The following is a 20,786-nucleotide window of genomic DNA, read 5'->3' on the forward strand; positions in this document are numbered from 1 at the left end:
AGGTCAGCAACCCGAATGCTCCTGCTCCCCAGGAAGCAGAGAGGTACTTACCCTGATGCTGGCACTGCCCTGAACGCACCTTCTGGATCTCCAGTCCCCGGATGGCCCCTGAGCGCCCCATCACGCACTCGTTGTCATAAGTCACCCCATCGTCACCACAGACGAGCTCCCTCTTTGGGGGACAGTTCTCAGGGCGGGAAAGCAGGTCCGCCCTTCGGGTGCGGGGGTTCACCCGGCAAACACGATTCATGTCGTTAAGGATGCCTTTACAAGGGTCTGCGCACAGAGGTAGAGCAGACGGTTAGGTACACTCACATCTTGCCCAGTGCAGTGGTTCCCAGCCTGCCCTCCTCCCATCTGCTGGCCCTGGGAGCCTCCAGACACTGGCACTCAGCGTGTGCCTACCTCTTCCTCGAGACTGGACATCTGTAGGGCTCTGCATACGTAGGGACTCATTCTTTACTGAGCTGCACACATGCCCTTTCCAAAGTGATTGCTGGATGGGAAGAGCTCTGCCTTTTTTCCCCATCCTGAGCTGCCAACATCGCCTCTGCCAAGGTGACAGGGCTTTCTCCCCCAACCTGGGTGAACCTACCGAGTCCAAGCTCACTGGGCACTGCAGGATGCCTGGTACCCCCATCCCACTCCTCCCACTCTCCCTTCCAGTCTTCCCGAAGTGCTGGAAGAGCCCTGAAGGCAGCCAGGGAGCATGCTGCCTTTTCCCACTGCTCTAATCTGGGTTTATCCAGATCATCCCCTCTGATGAGCTGAGCGTACATTAGCATATCAAAGGCATGGGCAAAACAGGTGCTGACTGTTCTCTAATCCCTACTCTCCCCTAGTTTTTTTCTCCTCCTTGCCAAGCCCATACCTGGAGAGTGCTGATTCATTGTCTACAATTGCATAAACAAGACCCAGTGTTTACACCCTTTAATCCTACTAGTATGAAATCCCTGCATTGACCACAGTCCCAGGCTGGTGAGGGGAGGAAACAGGTATCCCATTTCCACAGTCTCTTGCAAGCAGGTGAGGAAAATCCCTTTCCACCACCCTCACATCCCTTGGAGAAGGCTGGCCTAGGACAGGATCACAGCTGAAGTCTTTTGCTTTGTCCACTTCAGCACACACAGTACTCATGGAAACGAAGCAGATGAAGGAGCTCCTGCAGGACCTACCCAATCCATCTCTCATTCCCCCTCGGGCAAGAGCTGCCCATGCCCACTGCTGCCCTGCAGTCACACCAGCAGACAGGCAGGGATGTGTTACCTCCTTGGAGGCCTCTACAAATGCCAACAAAATCACAAGAATGTCTCGTGTGGGCTCAGGGAGCTGTGCGTAAATAAGGCTGCTGTAGCGGGGCAGGGATGCGGCACAGTTGAGGAAACGGGGACTGCAGCACAAGGCTTGGGGATGTGGCAGATGCACAGACATACCTCAGGGACTGCATGATGAGGATATTTGAGATGTGCTCTGCCTGTAACGATCATTTCCCACCCTCTCTCCTACCTTGCAGTACATCCTCAAGCCTTAGGGCATATGCCCTAGAGCCCAAATACCTTCAAGTATTTTGGGGTTCTGTAGCCCAGCCACGCAACCCAGACTGCCTGAGTTTCTGCTGATGCCCAGCTAAAATCAGGAGAACCTCAAAGAAGCAGTGAGGCTTAAAGCCTATTCTCTGCCCTAGAAACCCGAGGCACTCAGCATCAGGGTCCATCACCTCTTTTGCACCTCCCACTTGCACCCATCTCGCCCTACTTGGACTTGAGCACTAAAAGCACAATTAAAAGCTCTTCCAGGTTTGCAGCCTGCCCAAACACACTCCCACACTCCTTCCCCTGGGGACAAACACTGGTCTGGCACGTGTCCTGGCTGATCTCACAGTTTTCCTAATGAATACAGTTGCTTTTAATTACCAGTATCCACAGCCACCATTAGCCAAAGAGGAAGCCATCCTCAGAGTGGCAGGACTGTGTTTGCACCCTGGGATCTGTGCCTGGCGGGCTCCTTTAATTAGAAGGAGCTGCCTGCCCGCAAGCCCTGGGACGCCAGCTAGCAGCAGGCTTCTTGCCAAAAGCAGCAGCCGGGGGACTCCAGCCAGGGGAAGCAGCAGGAGGGAAAGGAGGTGGCACAGATGTTGCAACTCCTCTCTAGGTCAGTAGGTCCCAAGCAGAAACACCCACAGCCAAATGCTACAGGGAAAGCACTGGTTTAGTCCGAGTTTCAGAAGCCACCACCCACAGGCTGACCTTCTTCTGCCCAGCCCACATTTTTGAGCTGATGATAGCAGGCGTGCGGGCAAGCTTTTCTCCCCAGTCCTTGCCATTTCCCACTCGTTTGCCCTCAATGCTCCTGATGCAGAGGGAAACGTTTTTAAAAAGCAATACCCTTAGTGAGACAGGGGACTCACCGCAAGCGCCATCGAACTTCTTGAAAACATTCTCCTGCTTGTCGCAGGCATGCTTGTTGAGGTCGCACTCGCTGCGGTAGTCTTTGCCGTCGCTGCCACACACTGTGCTCTCGGGCATGCCGCTGCAGGACGACGGGCAGACGCACTTGGCCGACTGGCCATCAGTGGAGCGGACGCATGTGCTGCCAAAGCTGCAGGTCACTTCTGTGCAGGGGTCCTTGGAGCCTGCAGGAGAGAGAAGGGGGCACAGCACAGGTGTGAGCACAGCAACCCATGCCCCTGGGCTGCCCTCTCCCGCTCGCTTCTCTCACAGGACAAGTAAGCCTGACACACCACAATATCTACCTAGACAGCCCCAGTCCCTCCAGGTGCCCAGGAACGTACACAATGGTGATGGATGACTTTCCATCAGCTTTAGCAGATGCTGGAGCCAGTGCCACGTACCTGGTCCTGAGCAGCGAGCTCATCCACCCCAATGTCCGTGGAGGCAGGCAGGATCATGAGGCTGTAGGATCAGCCCCAAACCCACAGCACGGGAGGAAGGGAGCTCACGCCCCACCTGGCACTTCAGGCAGAGCCCCTCCTTTCCAAACCTCTCAGCCTCACTGCTGTGAGCTCCCTTCCCTGCACATGCTCTCCGAGAGCCTCTTGCTTCAGCAAACAAGCAAAACAAGGGTCCTTAAGGCATCTCCTGCAAACCATAATTAGAGGAAGAGCTCAAGGAGCAATTTCCTCACTGACAGGGAAGGGCCAAAACTTATTTGCCAGCTTTTTTTGCCTTCCCCCCCGCTTTATTCGTCACTTTTTAATGATTATTATTTTAAATAAATCACTCAGCACTCTCTCCTCTCTGACAAGAGCCCCAGCAGGAGTGCTGGGTGCAGATTTATCGCAAGCCAGAGCACCACATGAGAGAAAGGTCACATTAATTTACTCTGAGATGAGGAGACTGGGGTCTCATTTACACAGCTCCGTGCTCACAGCTGGTGAATGTCAGGCTGGGGAAGGGCTTTCATCAGCCCACCCGGCCTGTGCATATGCCTGGTCCCTCCAACTCCAAGTTCTAGCTGTGGCAGACGTGACCCACCCCGGGAAAGCAGCATGGGGCAGTAGGCAGAGCTGCCCGAGGCAGAGGGCTGTTCCCCACTGGGCTGCCACACACCTCTTGAATGGCCTTTGATCACTGGTTTCCCTGCTTATTAAACTCCGCTGATGAGCCAGGCAGAGCTGGTGATGCTCTCAGTGTCCCTTCCCATCAGACCTGTCCCCATCCCACAGGACGACACCAGCACCACAGTGGTGACACGAGCTCAGGACAAGTCTCCCTGGTCTCACACAGTTGCCTCCTGAAAGCAGGGAAGCCTGCCCTTGCACTCACCACACGGTCCCTTGCTGATGACTTTGATCCGCCTCTGTTGGTTGCACTGAGCCTTCTCCAGCTCACACTCGTTGCTGTAGGTGGAATAGTCAGAGCCGCAGACAGGGGCCACCACAACGGGGCAAGCTGTCTTTTTGCAGATGCAGGAGGCCTGGGAGGGGTCGGTGGGGCTCCTCTCGCACACCGCCCCGAACCCACACAGCATCCCTCGACACGCTGTGGGCACACACATGGAGAGATAGGTGAGCCATGGCTGCTCCTCTGCAAACAGGAGGGGTGCAGACCAGCACCAGGGTGCAGGCAACCCACCCAGGCCTCCCCCCTCTCCCCAGCAGAGCTGCTCACACCACTCAGGCTCAGAGAGGGGCTGCAGCCCTCTGGGTGCCCAGGACTGCAAGGGTAGTGCCAGCGAGAGGAGGATGCTCTAGGCACAGCAAGGTCATTTCCTGGCTTACGGCAAGGATGTCATCGTATCAGCATGCTGCCTCTCGCTGCCTGCCAGGAACCAGGCAGTTAAGTTGGGTCCCCCTACAGCATTTGAGCTGTGCCCGACAAGAAGGGTCTGCCCTGTCAGGGCTGCTGCGCCCTGAGCCCCCATCTCCCACCTGTGCCCAGAGCATGGGTATGAAGCAAAGGCACGAGTAACCTCAGCGCCTGCTCCATTGTGCCTCTGCTGAGCGGAGCAGACAGCACGGAGGCCATGGGGAAGGACAGCATGAACAGTGGGATTGGTAAAGCCTGTGACCCAGAGAAAGCTTCCTCTGAAGGGAGGCTGTCCTGGAAAGCAGCACCCTCTGCCCTCAGGCACCACGCTCCCATCCCACGCGGATGAGTGACTGAGCAATGCTGCCCTTTGAGAGCAGCCAGGTGAGGCAGGATAAGTGCTAGGCACCCTCATCCCACGCGAGGACAGGGAGGAAAGAGGCTGGGCTACAGCATGGTCCAAAAGGAGCTAACAAACCCATGGTCAGCCCTCTTGCCTCCTTTGTGCCTCTTCTCACTCCAGGCTGCCCGTTCCGCTTATTGCCAGCATGAACTGGAGAAAGAAAGGTCTGTCACCAGCTCTGCACCATAGCAGGGAGGACCAAGTGCAGCTCATGGCCAGGGAGGTGCCTCCAACCCCTCCACCCTCCACTACAGACATGGAGGAGCATCCCCAGGGCTCCAGAAAGCACTTGCTCTGTCCAAGGCTCTTCTGCTCAAGCCCTTGTGAGTCCTTCACAACACATGTTTTCTGCTAACCAGCAAGAGAAAGGAAAGTCAAGGAATAGGGAAGAAAACATCATCCCCTGTCCCAGTGTGGGACAGATTGTCCCACACAAGACGCTGCTTTATTCATTGCCGTTTATGCAAAGCAGCCGAATCACGTGGCTGTGTCTCTCTGAAGGAGATGCACAAATCTCTTTATCACATCCACTAATCAGAACAGCCAGCACAGACCAGTTCAGCATCTGAATTGCTAATGCAGTAGGAAGTGTAATTCTTCAGTTGGAGGGAGGAAGGGAGAAGACAGGTGTCTCTGGACTCAGTGTCTGCAGGTGAGACAGCGACAGCAAGAGATGCCAGAGCTTTCTGCCCAGTGGTTAAAGCCATGGGCACAGCCCTCCACTCCCAACTGGTGCCACTGGGCAGGTACTTATGCGCAGGTGGTCAGGCACATACCGCACGCACGCTGCACTGCCCTGCATGCACAGCAGCTGCGCCAAGTGCGGTCCCTGCACCGGCACCCACCGCACCGCCACTGCGCCCACGTGCAGCGGCACCCCTGCCACCCCCCGGCACACCTGACTGCCCCGCGCTCTCCTACGCACACAGCATACGTTGGAAGTGGAGACTGACCTACATAATGAAAGAGAAATCATAAAAGCAAAATAAAATGCTCGACAGTGGCTCATTTACACTTCAATTCCCAGGCGTTTGCCTTTGACTGCCTTGAGATTTTGAGCTCATATGCACAGCAAGGACGCGCACTAAGAGACTAATATCATCAAATAAAAAAGAACTCTGTTTCTCTCCCGCCCAATATCTAAAAGCAATTCGTCATTTTTATGAAGCGTTCAGGATAGTTTCTCCTGCTCTTTCCATTGCTGCTCTTCCATTCCTCTCTCTCTCCTCCTCCCCCTAAAAATGCAGATAAGTGTGTTGAGCTCTGAGATTAGAGGGTGCAGGGGAGGTGTGCGAGTGAGGAATGTGAAATGCAGGACAAGTGGGGATTCATCCCCCACCCTGAGGCACAGGTCTGTGGAGCCGAAGTGTAACTGTGTAGTGCATAATCAGCTGCCAGTTGCAGGGGAGGCAGAAGTGGAGCTGCCTTAGAGATCAGACCTACAGAAGGGAAGGCGAGGGCAGGGGAGCTGAGGGCAGGCAGCTGGTGCATGCAGCAGTTGCAGGATGCAGAGGCAGCGTGGAGCGGAGTTCCATCAGGTGCCTGCTTGAAGGCGAGGGGGGAGAGGCGCCCATCTGAAGGCACTTGTCTTCAGGACACGCCAGCCCAGGTCCAGCAGCACACCCGTAGATAGGGAAATCAAGGTAGGAAGCGTGTCCCGGGTTCCCAAGCAGGTGACAGGGACAGCGCTCTCCTTTTTTGAGGTCTTCTGTTCTTGTCCTTTGCCCCGAGTATGGGAAAGGAGCCTCACACATCCAAGGCAATGGAGCCTCACACATCCCAGGCAGAAGCTTCTGAAGTGAACGGTCAGCCCAAGTCTGGTTCCACCCAAACTGAGAAAGCTTCCAGTGGGACCCAACTCAGGGCAGCACCACGCACATCAAAAAGCCTGTCCTAAGACCCTTGGTGCTATTTTTGGGTGCATTTTCCCTCCCACCCAGCTCAGGCAGCAGCGGCACTTTTGCCTTTGGTGCCCTGCCGCCCGCTCCTCCTCCCGGGCACCCAGCACCCAGCCTGCAGACCCGACAGGAAAACGCTCTCAGCGCTGGACGGCTCTTCTGGAGGAATTATCACGTTGTTCATGGTTTTGACATTTCTTCAAAGAAACTTTTTAAATTGTTCATTCAGATTTGGAGCCAAACTGGGTCTTGGCACCTCTGAAGTGATTCTCCCTGTAATTTTTTTGCCCACATATACTTAAGAATCTCTTAATCGGAAGTGATAAAAGCCATGACAAAAAGGCCACAAAGTATTATAAAGTTACTTGGGTTGAACCACATAAAGAAAACTGATATTTTATCAGAACTGAAGTTTCCGTCTGTCCTTACCCCCAGAACTGTATTTCATAAACACATTAGGGACACAATAGCCCAATATGCGAGCAAAAGAGATGACATAAAGGGTATTTATTTCCCTCCTGTTCCACATCAACTGAATGTTGTAAAAGTGAGCTTTTACAGCATCGCTGTTTGACAGACACCTTCCCACTCCCTTCCAACAAGCTCCATCCCTGGGAGAGAAGCCTGCACACCACAGTGCCTCAGAGCTCATTCCGACTCAAAGGGATGGCCCGGCTGCCCCGCGGACGCACAGGCAGGATGGAGAGCAATGGTATGGCGGGGTGCAACCCCCAAACACCATGTTTTGGTCCTTCCTGCGGATGAGGACCCAGCTTCGTTGAGTTTTGTTGATCGGGCCAAGAAGCAGACAAAGCAAGAATGAAAAATGCTTCAAAGCAGAAACAAATTGTGACAAGCAGATTGGTTAAGTTTTTTTCACTTCTAATCATCGCTGCTGCTGCTGGGGAAGAAGCCTATTTGTTCACAGCAGATGATTTTGAAAACTCACCCATCCAATGCTGGGATGCAGTTCGAAGCTCAGAACACCAACAAGAATAAAATAAAATGCCTTAATTCCCCTGCCAGACCCAGGAGATGAAACATGTTTATTATGCCTGCTAAGACAATGCAACCTAGCAAGCTCTGCAAAAGATGAAATTCAAAGGGAGCTTCCTTCTTCCCCAACATCTCTGTCTTTCTCTAATTTTACCTGGGAGGACTGAAGAAGGGTAACCATCACTGACGCAGACGGAATAAAATCTGGGAAATTAGAAGCAAGAAGAAGAGGCAACCAGCCCAGTTCCAGGGTACTTGGCACTGACTAGCCCTCCACATCCCAATCCCCGTGCAGAGCTGCTTTGCTGGGTGTGGACAGAAGGCAGCAATAAGTGAGGCACTCTTGTCCTAACACTTCTATGTGACAGCCTGAACAAATTCCATGCAGCACATAAAGCATACAGAAGTACAAAGACCTCTTAAATTTGATTCCTGACAGCGCTGGTGAAGACCGTGCTATCCAAAGCACCCCACAAGTGAGGGGCTGCAGACCACTGTTCCCAGCACTGCTGCTATTTCAGGTGCCCAGGGGCCGGGCCCTGCTCTGCTGGGCTTCAGGCCATGATACAACAAAGAGATGAGACAAGCATGAAGCTTGAGATGAGATGGGGCAGCCAGGAGCGCAGAGCTGGTGCTCGCCAGCACAGCCAGGCAATGATCTGGCTGCCCACCTGCCTGGAACAAGCCCCAGAGACCAGGAGCACACGAAGGGACCAGGGCTCTGCCTGCCTGCTGCCCCTCCAGTGACACCTGCACAACATCACCAGCACAGCGACCACACATCTTCCTACCAGTGTGCCTTCTGCATCACTCAACAGACATACCAGGGCAGCGCTCTGTCAAAATCAAGCCCGAAACCTGCCTTATCCTCAGCAATGCTGCAGCGGGAGGCTTCTGAGCCAGCTAGGACAGGCATCTCTGCAGGGTGGACGCTGGAAGGCAGCGGCAAACCAGAGTCAGCATGAGCTTGCAACAGATGGAGCCCCTGCTCGAGATGGTGGGGGCTGCAGCCTTTTGTGCTGTTCCCCGCTTGCAGAGGGGAGGTGGGATCTCTCAGAGCCTGTTCAAGACTGTGCTCCAAAACTGCCTACAAAGTACATGGCAAGGCTGTGCAGCAAGGTCAGAGAGCAGACTATATCTAAAGCAAAGCACGGTTCTGGTTAAATCATCCTAGTGCTGCAGAGATGAGGCACAGCGAGGCATTTGGCAAACAATGAGAGCAGCACTTATCTGGAGCAGAAAAAAGCTATAGCTAGGAGCTGACCTTTCCCAAACCTCCTGAGCCACCGAAGATGAGGGAGAGAAACAGCTAAAGTGAGGTATCCATACAACACTCGAGCAAGCTGTACAGAACAAAAGGGAGGGCTTGGGCTTATTGTAACCATGCTGAATGCCAGCCAAGCCTCTCCGTGTCTCTTAGCAGCACTGGAGCAAAACCAGGATAATAAATAACAATAACAACAACAATAATAATAAAAATGTGCACCTCCTGTAGAGGAGGAGAAAAGCAAAAGGTGTTGCTACAAATAATTCATGGCACTGTGCTTCCCGCCACAACTGAGTCAGCACGACTCCATGGGCGGACACAGCCGTCTCCGCTCCCGCAGCAGCCCCAGGCCGAGCCTGCAAAAGCAAGAAAGGCTTTTAGAAGAGATCAGGGATAGGGGAAAGACCTGACTGGGTTCAGAGCCTCGGCTCCAGCTCAGGTACGCCATGCTCTGACCAAATCACTCCTGCAGTGACTGCCTGGTTCAAGGTAAAGAGCACAAAGGGATGCTAATGAGGGTTTCCTGGCCTCTGGCTAATTGGGGAAGGTGAGGGGCACAGCAAAGTGCTCTGGCCTCTCCTCTGAACAGCCCAGAGGGGAAGAAGGTGAGGGCAGTGCCTCAGCCTGGAGAACACGCAGTTGCATTCTCCAACAGGCAACAGGACCGTGCTGGGCAGCTCCCATCCCACAACAGCTGGAGCAGGGGTGGCCTCTGCCTGCCTGCCAGCTGCCTCCTGCCCCTGCAGAGATGGGCAGATGGTGGAGTGAACCTGGGTGCCACTGTGGGGCCCCTTAACTACACAACTGCCTACAGGGCAGATGTGGCTGGCCTGGGGTGGGGTGGAGGGGCTCACAGTGTGGGGTGTTTGCAGAAAATACTGGGGGGCAAGGGGGGATGGCTCTTCCCAAAAGGCAGCAGGGCAGGGGCACCAGCCACGCACAGCCACCAAGTGACAAAGTCACCTATGGAAACACCTTCCCCAGCCTGCCGGTGCTTCTCCAGACCAACACATGGAAAGGCAGGTACCAATAAACCACGAGTGAAGAAAAAGGGAAAGGAGAGAGATAACAAGCTGAGAGGAGCTTCTGGAAGCCTATCCATGCTGGCAGCTGAAACTGGGGTGGGAAGAGCAAGAGTCAGGGTTGCAGAGTCCTTCTTACTGCGGTCCGGGCCAAGAGCTGCTGGCATTCATCAGAACCAAGCTGCTCCTGCGGGAAGAGCGACTACCCATTGCACCAGGTGTAACGACACCGGTTCAGATCCAACCCCCCCCTCCCATCCATGACACTTTCTCAGGCAGCCCCCTAATTAGCACCAGGGAGGGAGTGGGATGCTTCATTACCAGGGAAGCCCCTGCCAAGGTTCAGCTCAGCATCTTCTTGGGCAGGCTGTGCAGGCACAGGTGGCTGGTACTCCACGAGTAGCTGCCAGGGCAGATGGCACCAGCTCCACCTCCTCACATCCAACAGCGCCTACAGATGCCCAAAACGGCTGTAAGGACAGCTGAGAATAGGGCAGCTCCACTGTGCCCAGCAGGGAGGGCCAGAGCCACCACGAGAATGGCTATGAGCTGCATGTGGCTCTGCTCTGCAGAGAGCTGCAGGAGTTGGTGCAAGGCTGCAGGCAGCTTGGGAGAAGACTGGGAGAAGACTGCTGTTGAAGTTAAAGCTCCACTTCAGCTGGGCCCAAGAGAATGGGAAAAATGAAGATGCTGCACAGCACACACACATGTACTGGCCTGTCCCAGAGCGCTCCCAGGCAGGAGCTGGTGAGACTATTCCACCAAGTGAGCACCCGTGACAATACATGTATGCAGAAGGCTTGCCCTGTGCCTCAGCAACCCCTTGTCTCCATACCCACACACACCCCCAGAGCCTTGCCCTGTACCCTCCTTCAGTCCCCTGCACCCTAAAAACAGCAGCAGCCAAGGCTTCAAGTTGCACACCCCAGCCTGGAGCCAGCACCCTCCTCTTCTCTCTCAGCTGCCAGTTGTGGCCATGCCACCATTTGCACCAAGTGCTCCACGTAGCGCTCTTAGGCCAGCTTCTCAATCCATACCGGCCTTCTTCCGAGCCTCCTGGACCAGAGCAGTGAGGACAAGCAGCAGGGAAAGAGCAGCCAGCTGCAGGCAGGGAGGATGGGGACCAGCTTCTGCTTCCAGCTTCAGAGCTTCCAGCTTCAGCCCCCCCACCCAGTTCTGCACCTTGGTTCTCCCGTTTACAAAAAATACAGATAACAATAATCACCAAACCCCCGGTGTCAGTAGCTAAGTAGCTCAATGTAAGTAGTAGGGATTAATAACAAGCTGGCTTCGTCAAGTGCTTTGAGATCTTGAGATGAAGAGCTCTACCTAATAAGCCCCAAACATTCACGTGAAAATGTTTCTCCAGCTTAATAACAATAATCATATATGTAATGTCAAAATTGCTCTTTTCCACTGTACAGAAAAGAAAAAAATGCTGCCGGAGCAGCTTGTCGACTGCTTATTGCACCCTGCCAGGCCCTCTGCACCGTTGCCTGCCTGCCCATGCGCCCCGGCCACCGAGAGCAGCACCCAGAGGGGCTTGGGTGGGCTCACGGCTCCTCCCCGCCAGGACCGAAGCTTCCTCCTCAGCAAGAATATTGCCAAGGGAGAAGAAGGAGGAGGAGGAGGAGGAGGAGGGGTTGGGGGGCCTGAGCACCCACAGAAGAGGGGGATGCCGGGAAAACGCGCAGGCGATTCCTGGCAGCTCCCCCCTCCCCAGCCAAGCCTGCCTGCTGGAGGCAGAACGTGCGTCTGCCAGCCTGGACCCGCTCCAGATCCCAGGGGAGTCCATCCCTTCTCCAAACGGGCCGAGAAAAACAATCAGAAAAGCACAGCCAGAAACTCGATTAACAGCTCGTGGGTGGGAGATGAGAGGGGGGATGGGTGTACCTGGTTTCATGGCTTAAAGTGTCTCCAGTGACAGGGAAGGGGTAGGAGAGAGGAAAGGCTAACAACGCACGAAGCCACGCAGTGTGCTCCGGACAGACACAGCCATAAGTCCCTGCAGCAAGGGCTGCAGACAGGGGACGAGACACTTCCCTGCAGAACACCCAGGAAGGTCAGGGCAACCGGTGCCTCTGGGGACCTGCTGGGAGCTGAACCGCTGGCACTGGGCGTTCTTGTTCGCAGGAAGAGCCTGAAACTGAAGAATGAGGATGTCCGTGCCAAACGTGCAAGGTGGCTGCCTTTTAATCTAATGCTACTGGATTAAAAACACTCTCTGGGAAGTGGTGGGTGCTCCCCTGCAAAAGCTGTTTAAAGCAGACTGGACTGGGGAATACAGAGTGGAGAGCAGCCCTGACCTGGCTAGGCTGGGCAGCTGAGGGAACAACCTGTGATGCTCCAATACGTCATTTAACCCCTAACGCACACACTGATGGGCACTGAGCTGATGTGCACCTCTGCGTCCCACCTACCACCGTTCCCCACTCAGCCCCTGGGTGTGTGTGGGTGTGTGTCACTAGTGACTTGTCCTGTCCCAATTCTTGTTAAATACCTACACTAGAGAGGCAAAGCCACCCTCGTGGCGCCAGCAAGAAGCCACTTGAAGCACCAGACAGCACCCTTGGAGCCCAGTGGGCTACTGGGGGAGCTGCCATCCACAGCTCCTCCGCCATGAGACAAGCAGCACAAGCAGAGCCGCAGCCGGCACGCCTGACAGCACAGGGCGAGGGTGCCTGCACAGTAAATCCCGGGTGCCGAGGCGGAGCCCCCCTGCCGGAGAAGGGGCCGGGATCCACCAGGACAGCCTGAGCAGGCCTGCTCTACGCCAGGACAGCGCTGGTGCACCATGAGCAGGGCAGAGCCGCTTTGGGGGCTTCCCTGTGCCAAAAGAGCAGAGGGAAACGCGAGGCCCCGGGGACAGCGCGGTGTGCGTGTCAGGATGGCGAAGGCCAGCATTAATTCTGCATGAGCGCGAGATGCCCGTTGCCATGGAGATCGGTGAGGCTGGCGCTCCAGCCCAGACTCTCGCCTGTGCACATTTACTCCTCTTCCCAGGCCCACCCTCCCTGCCATCAATATTAATTGCATCAGCCAGGGCTGGCTCGGTGAGGGAGCAGGAGCCGCCTGCCCTGCTCGGAGGCCTCGGCTGCAGGGCCAGGAGAGCCGCAGGCAGGCACCGGCAGCTGAGCCAGGGTGCCCACCCCACAGCTCTGGCTAAAGGCCACCCGGCACCCCCAGGCCACGCTGAGATGGGCACTGGCTCTCCTGGGAAAGGAGCACGAACCGTGTGACAGTAACACCACACCGCTTAACCCGGGCACTTTTGCTTAGAGCCCCTACCCCCCAGCGCAGCCAGGGCAGCTGCAGGGACACGCCAGCACCAAGTCCTCGAGCCCCGGTTCTGCCCATCATCACCCAACTTCATACCCCGTCCCTGCCAACAACGTGGGACTTCACGCAATGGCACCGATGCGGGTCTGGAAAGCTGCAGTCAGCCTCACCAAGCAGCAGCAGGCCAGGGGCTAAAGGCACTGCCAGCACCTCCGCGTACAGCCCTCCAGGACCAAAGGGGATGGGGAAGGCAGCACCCCTCCTCGCTCATCAGGATTGGGCACATCTGTATTTCCACAGTTTAGCTGCGGAGGTCAGCTACCTGCAGCTGCAAATCTGTGGTCCACAAAGCCACAAGAACTTCTCCAGAAAAAGCCCCCAAACCACTTTAAAAGTTTTCAAGCCAACACGTTCTAAGGATGGAAGGTCCTTAAGAAGCTGAGAGAATAGTAGGCATCCACTACCCAGTTTGGAAGCCTCTGTGGTGCTCTCAGCTCTCCAAGGATCTTGCTTGCACAGCTCTATGTGTGACAGAGATCTCTGGGAAACCAGGCATCGTCTCGTGAGACCACAGTGTGGTAGTTCAGCACCGCCGAACACAATCCATGCCCCCGTGTCCCTTGGGGAGACAGCGAGGGGAAGCCCAGAAACCTGGCCATCACCAGCCACAACCTTTTATACAGCCCAGCTGCCTGAAAAAACTCTTCACTTTTTAAAAGCCACCACAAATGAAATCTAACACGTGAGCAGCAGTGGCAGAGCAGTCAGCACTGTAGCCCCTGTGCCCCCAGGAAAGGCAGCCTGGCACCTCGCAGGGCTGACACCAGCAATTTGGGCAGCACTGGTCACAGTGGACAAAGGAGGAGCAGGAGGAGAGCTGAGTACACCATCTATAACTGGGGTTCAGGAGGGGTGGGCAGCAAGGAAAAAAAGTTGATCATTTGGAAGATCTAAAAGCAAAATCACGTGCTGGAGGCAGAGAGATGGCAGTGAGCAAGGCGAAGGCAGTACCCGGGGTGCGCTGGGCAGGGTGGAGCAGGGAGGTGTTGAAAGCATCTTGTTCTTGGGTCTAAAACATCAAAGTCACTCTTGCAAATCAAACATCATCTTAAAAGACTCATTAATCTGTCACAAACCCCCTGTGAGAGCAGCTCTGAGCAGACTGTCACGGCTCCTAATCACTGGAAGAATTCATCAGCCTCCATCAGAGAGAGGAGCGGTTTGGAAACGTGCTCCACAAGGGATGCGAGGAAGGAGCCAGCCTCAGCAGCAGGCTCCCGCTGCCCTGCCTGCACACCCCAGTGCACACAGACCCCCCCAGCCTCACCACAGAGCAAGCTGCCAAGAGCAGGAATCCGCCCCGAGGAGCCATGCCGCAGCAGAACACCCAAAGCTCAACACACACACAGAGCGCACGCAGGTGGGATGGCAGCCCCTATGTAGCCCACAAGAAGGAGGGCGGCAACGGAAAGGCAAAAATTGGATTGTTTTAACCTGCTCCCACCTGCCTGCAGAGGCCAGGCTGTGCAAAACAGAATGTTTACAAATCAGGGAGATTAGCTCAGCAAGGCAAGGAGGGCTGCAGCAGCCTCTGGATGCCTGGAAGGAAAGACGGCTCCTCCCCAGCCGCAGCAGGTCCAAAGGCCACCCTCAGCTGCAGGGCTGGCAGCGCCGGCACAGCGCCCTTCACCAGCCTTTCCCAGGCCCCAGGCTGCCCCGCACTCTGCAAGCTCCGCTCGTGCGCTTTGCCAGGAGCTTGCTCCTGCCATGGGGGTCTCAGCCAGCTCCACACCTCCTGCTGTCCATCGCTCTCCCTCTGCGCTTCATAGGAAGCACTCAGCGCGGCGACTGCATCCCTAAGCCACAGGGTCTGGACTGACCTGGCCTCCCCTCAGCTGCACGCTGTATCCCACCACGCACGAGCCCACCCCAGGCTGCCCCTTTGCTGCAGGGCAGAGGGCTGCCCGCCCCGCCACCTTTGGCAGCAGCTCTGCACCAAGCGCCACATCCAGGAGAGGAGGCACTCGGCCTTGGTCACCCTGGCAGGCAGAGCACCTGTTTATGCAGCACAGACAGACTCCCGTACTGCCCCGGCCCCACAGCCTCATCCCGGAGGAGCTGGATCCCCACTTCTAGCAGAAGATGCTTGGGACGCCTGCCTTGGCCGAGCACCACCCAGCATACCTGCAGCGCGTGTGGCTGCACAGCTACAGCCACTCCAGTCCTCAGCAAACACCTGCCACCGAAACAGCAAAACTGCTTGCGTCACTGTGACCTCAGGGCACGTTCTTACAAAAAACACGTTCACTTGGCCAGAAATCCTCTGCCACAGCACAGCACCAGGCAGTATTTGCAGTGGGTTAACTCAGGAGCTGGTAGTGATGCACTAGCTCTCTCTGAAAGGTATCACACACTGACTTCAGCGTGACACGACCAAGGGGAAGAGAAGACAAAGCAAGACAAAACTCTGTTTCTTTGTCACAATGCTCTGAGACTATACGCTGGAAGGATAGTCCTGGGAGATGTGAGGCAGGGAAGTGGGGAGAGCGAGGCAAGCTTGGGGGTCTGCAACCTTAGCAAGGACCCAACACAGGTCAAAACAGGAACACCCTAGCAGATCTCCCATCTACTCTTCCTCTAACACTTAAGCCACATATCATGAAAGCGCATAAATTGATCCCCAAGAGAACGCTCAAACCTCACTGTAAATGGAGAAGAAAATGCTCTCAAGAGATCAAAAGTGGTGTCTAATAATTGCTGCTACCTTATCTACCACTCAGCTTTTGAAGAGCTATGTTTAGCATCTCTCCTCTCTCCAGAGCAACCCCGAAGCAGCCTGAGCTGGTTCGGCTGAAGCACACTTTGCTGTGATGCTCAGGGTGCAAAACCCAGGCAGGATAACAGTCACTCCCACTGCAGCAGCAGGCAAGAAAGCCGGGCTGGGCCCTGGGGCGATGGCACAGGCGTGAAGCTGCACAAGCAGAGCCCAGTCCTGGCTCCCCAGCCGCTGCCTCACTGCCATAGGGTGTGACCACGAGCAAGAAAAAAGGAAGGGGAAGCCAAAGATGTAACCACGGTGGCTTCACTGTGGGACCCCTGGGCCAGGCAGGGGATGGAGAGCATGAATTGCTCAAGATCCTGGAGCAAACAGGAGAGCACCCTGGGACACCCCCACGCCCAAGGCAGTGGGTGCAAGTGCCATAGCGGCAGTGCAGGAGGTCAGCACTTCAGTCTGCGCTGCAACGAAGTCTTAGAGGAGGAATAGGCACTGTGTAATTAAAAGTGAGCAGCTGCTGAGAAGCCTGGTACAAAAATTTCACCTTGCACAGAGAGAGTGATTTTTTTCTGTTCCGTGATGTGTGACAAGACTCCCCGCCACGCTCCAACACTCCAAGTCCCTTCTCACTCAGCCACACCAGCCTCAGCTGACACAGCCAGAGGTGCAGAAACAACTACCCACCGCTCCTGCTACCGGAGCATCTGCACTGAGCTGCCGTGGCCCTGGGGCAGCCCGTGCCCCAAACAGAGGGGCACCCCTTCCCCACACACACTTGTTCCACTTCTTGACCCAGAGGAGCACCAGCAAGGCTTAACATCAGCCCCACTGTCTGACAGCGCTTGCCAGGTGGGGAGCTGACATCGTGGACACCACAGCCCAAGGCTGTAGCGAGATGGAATACTGCTGGAGCGGATCATTTTCCCTGCTCTGGCTGCTGCAACTCAGCTCCCAGCATTTCAAACCGCATGCGTAGGAGAGGGCTGGGGACGGGAAAAGCACGGGTGTGAAAAGAAGAGAGCGTGGGGTGGTCAGAAAAGACTGGGGGCTGCAAAATGCATCTGTGGGCAGACAAAAAAAGACAGATCTGCAGCACCTTCCTGTTCTAGTGAGATTCAGCCCAGCCACGAAGCCTGTGCTATGAATTCATTTTGCAGCATCCAAGTCTTATATTGGCCTGTGTCAAAAGAGAAATAGGCTGGGATTAGCAGCCAAAGCCAGCAGGGTGTTCCAGTACTGCCACGCACAAAAGGAACAAAATCCAAGAGCTTGTGTTTTATTTTAAGTTATATTTGTATGGCTTTCTTCCCAGGGTGGCTAGGTGTCCCCTCCCCGTCCCCCTGAGCAGGCGCAGAGCTGCCCAGAAAGCAACCTGGCTCCTTTGAGAAACGAAAAGCCCAGGGCTGGCTCCCAGTATCTTCTGCCACAGAGACTGGAGAAGGAAGGGCTCAGCATGAATTTGGCAGTGGGAGGAGGTTACGGACAGCATGGACATCTCCTGAGGCACGAACCAGCCCCAGCCTTCTCACCGCCGCACCGCAGGATTTACCTTCAGGGCTGCAGGTAGGCTGTGGGCAGCATGCAGAACTAGGCAAAGCAGGCGACCAGAGGTAAGCACCACAATTATTTCCCCCTCCCTACATCTGTGCCAATAGGTTACTGGCCAGAGGAAGCTGCTCACCAGAATTATGGGATGCTAAAATCGAATAAAAGGAAGGAGCATCTTTTCCTGATGAAGTATCAAACAGGAGGAACAAGACCAGGACCTCCGATACGTGGCTGCAGCGCTCTGTGCCCACAAGCACCACTGCCCTGCGCAGCCAGCGAAAGCCTCTCCCCACGCACTGCCCTCCCCATGCCCAGGCATCACCTCCTCAGCTGCCAGCACATGCAGACACAGCGCTGGAAAAGAGCAGGGACGTTGTGAAACTCCAGTTCCCAACACCAGTTGGCTGTCCCTAGCAGAATGGTCACTTTTGCAGGGTGGCAAGACACACGCACCCTCCAGGTTTCTCCTGCTGCCTCAGCACAGCCATGGTAACGCTCTGCCCAAACTCATCAAGTCATCTTTAGCAGTCCTGGGTTCACGGTTGGACTTGATGATCCTAAAAGTCTTTTCCAACCTAAATGATTCTGTGATTCTACCTACAGGCGAGGAGCATTTCCTAACACGCCCCCGGCATGGATCAGATGCTCCATAACACATGGCACTGTTCACAGCCCATGAAGGCAGATACAGCCACCAGCAGGGATGCTGGGAACTGGTCCTCACAGTGCTGCCGGTGGCTGTCTCTCCATGGCAGAGGGGACACTAGTTGAAGAGGGAGCCGCTGGAGGGGAAAGGGAGCTAGACCCGATGAGGCAAAGCTGTAACAGGGTGCCAAAGAGAGGGCATCCAGCAGCCAGGTGAAAGACAATGCCCAGGACCGAGAGCACTGTAGGAATAATCCAGTAACCGATTTCCTATGCAGACTTGAAAAGCCACCTGCACCAGCATTTTCTTTGCTTAACCCCATGCCTGGACCTGTTCTGCAAACCCTGTATTTATGGGGCTGCCAGGCACAAGAAAGCATTTTTCCAGTATTCATTTTCTCAGATGTCCTCATCTCATGTGTCACTGCTGATTTTATGCATCCACAAATAAGCGTTTAGAGCTGCTCCCTTGGCCTGGTGTGACAGGTTGGGCCAGCATCACTCTATCCACGCTTGCCAAAATGAAACGGGTGTCCAGCCCTCTCAGCCTTCTCGGATGCTTCCAAACCCTGCAGACAGGACCCACAGCTGGTTGGTGCCATTAACACATGGGTAACAGCGAAAGGGCTGGCTCCCACCACCCTGGCGAGCTACCACAACTCTCCCTGTCCATGAGGGATGCTCGCTCAATGCTCAAGCCATGCTGAAGCAAGATGTAGCTCTGAGATTAGGGTGCACTCCTGTGCTTGATCCAGGAAGGAACCCCAATGTGCCAGACCAAAGAGCTGGTGATAGCAAGAGAGTCTTGGACCACCTGGACCTTGCTCCCAGGCACCCCAGCCAAAGGGGCTTTCCACACCACTTCGGAGCACCCAGGGGAGGAGGGCGGCAGGAAGAGAGGGACAACAGGGAGCTGGGTGCCTCATCCTATTGATCCACCTGAGCAGGCAGCCCAGCTCTCGGCCAGCCTGGCTTCAGGGCTCTCTGAGGGCTTATTGTTCTCCCTGCCCTCTGCAGAGCAAACAACAAAAGCAATCTTGCCTCCCGCACACACGACTCCACCAAGGGATGCTAGAAACAAACAGAAATCAAACCTCTCATCACAGATGCGGCAAGAACAAGGAGAGGGGAGGAGGTACCCTCCAAATCCTCCCCCACCATTTATTTGCCCTCAGGGGATGCAGGAAAGCACAGCCCACCCTGCCTGCCCCCTGCATCACACCTGCCATCCCCTCCTCCAGAGCACTCCTGCCCTGGGGGGCCGCAGCTGAGCCAACATCCACCCCCTTTCCAGCTCCCCACACAGACACTCCCCAGCTCCTGCCTACCAAGAAAGAAGAATTAGCCAGCTTGGATGCCCCGGGCCAGTCCTCAGCTGGGGAAAAGGCCAACAGCCTTCGTGGAGCACTGCATTTAAGTCAGCCAGGCCTTAAGACTCTATAGAGCTTAACAACCTGCTGCCCAGCTGCGGGAATGCCAGCAGCATGGGAGATTTGAGAGAAAGCACTGAGTTAACAGCATTAACGGCCTTGCTTCAAAACGAAGCAGAGACCACTCTATAAATCAATGTGTGGCTGAAGAGTTTTCTAGGGTGGAAATTGGTATTGGGAGGAAAGGAAGAGATAAACAGCACACACAGTGCTAATTAGAGCCGTCTCCCTGCTGCCTGGCAAATCCCTCACCTCCAGCATCGCCGGAGCACCAGAGGAGTGATCATGGCTCCAGCACCTTTTGCATATGCAGGGTCTTTGCAGAAGAGATGCCCAAGGTGCGGGAAGCCAATTCCTTTATATGAAAACCGGGGTCTGACGTTGCCAGGGCAGACGATTATTTCTGTCCAGCTTTGGCCCTGTTGTTTGGAAGGGGACAGGACCACAGCAAACCTTCCAGCAGCAGCATTTCCAGCTGGAAACACCATGATGCAGATCCCCAGCTGGTACCGGTGGGCAGAGATCTGTTGGCTCACGGCACAGGCTGCCAGCTGGTGGCAACCCACTGCTCACCGCAAAGCTACGTGGACTTGCTGAAGATGAGGATCTAGCCCAGAAGATAAAGAGGCGACAATCCTTAAGGAGCCCAGATGGAGAAGAAGCAATCAAGGGGCCCTGCTGTGCTCGGTGCTGGCACTGTCACAGGCTCGTACTGGGACACACCCCAGAGCACTCACTGCCTGCCGAGACCCACCGAGTGCTCGCCTGCCACTTCTGTCATGCCACCAGGTACCGCCTGCGGAGGGGAACGTGGCAAGGCACAGACCCTCCTCTGCCCATTCCATTAGGGGAAGGGAGAAGGGTTCAGCGGCTCCCCAGCCAGGACAGTTGGGCACATTCTGACTCGTCCAACACCTCGTCCCACCAAAGCCACCCTGACAGCAAGCCTAGGACAGGGGAGCCATGGCCCTCGCTCAGCAAACCCCAGCCAAATCCCAGCAGTTTACAAGCACAAGCACAGCATAGCCCCGTCTAAGTCAGTGGATTTATACACAGGACCAGAGCCACGTCTCCAAGCCAGCCCAGGCAATGAACACTGCCCGTCTCTCCAGCACAGCAGCAGCAGCAGGGACCAACACCCTTACGCCAGAGGGGACCTCTTCCCCATGCCCCCTGCTCCCCTCTGCCCAGGAACACTTCCCAGAGATGACCTGAGGCATTTGCACTGTATTAGACTTGCAAAAGGAGGCACCT

The 20,786-nt window shown here is 55.4% G+C and overlaps 1 protein-coding gene across 4 annotated transcripts in view; it reads right to left on the reverse strand.

The window, feature by feature from the left end:
• Window positions 1–20,786, reverse strand: part of AGRN (agrin) — a 128,802-nt gene that overhangs the window by 43,643 nt on the left and 64,373 nt on the right. For all 4 annotated transcript variants that reach the window (XM_040587627.1, XM_040587626.1, XM_040587625.1 and 1 more), the window contains 3 exons: window positions 3,786–4,001; window positions 2,408–2,632; window positions 52–276 (listed from right to left, as the gene is read on the reverse strand). In XM_040587627.1, coding sequence (XP_040443561.1) covers window positions 52–276; window positions 2,408–2,632; window positions 3,786–4,001 — 666 coding nt within the window. The remainder of the gene's footprint in view (window positions 1–51; window positions 277–2,407; window positions 2,633–3,785; window positions 4,002–20,786) is intronic.

The sequence above is a fragment of the Falco naumanni genome, chromosome 3, assembly GCF_017639655.2.
Source record: "Falco naumanni isolate bFalNau1 chromosome 3, bFalNau1.pat, whole genome shotgun sequence".
Lineage (NCBI taxonomy): Eukaryota > Metazoa > Chordata > Aves > Falconiformes > Falconidae > Falco > Falco naumanni.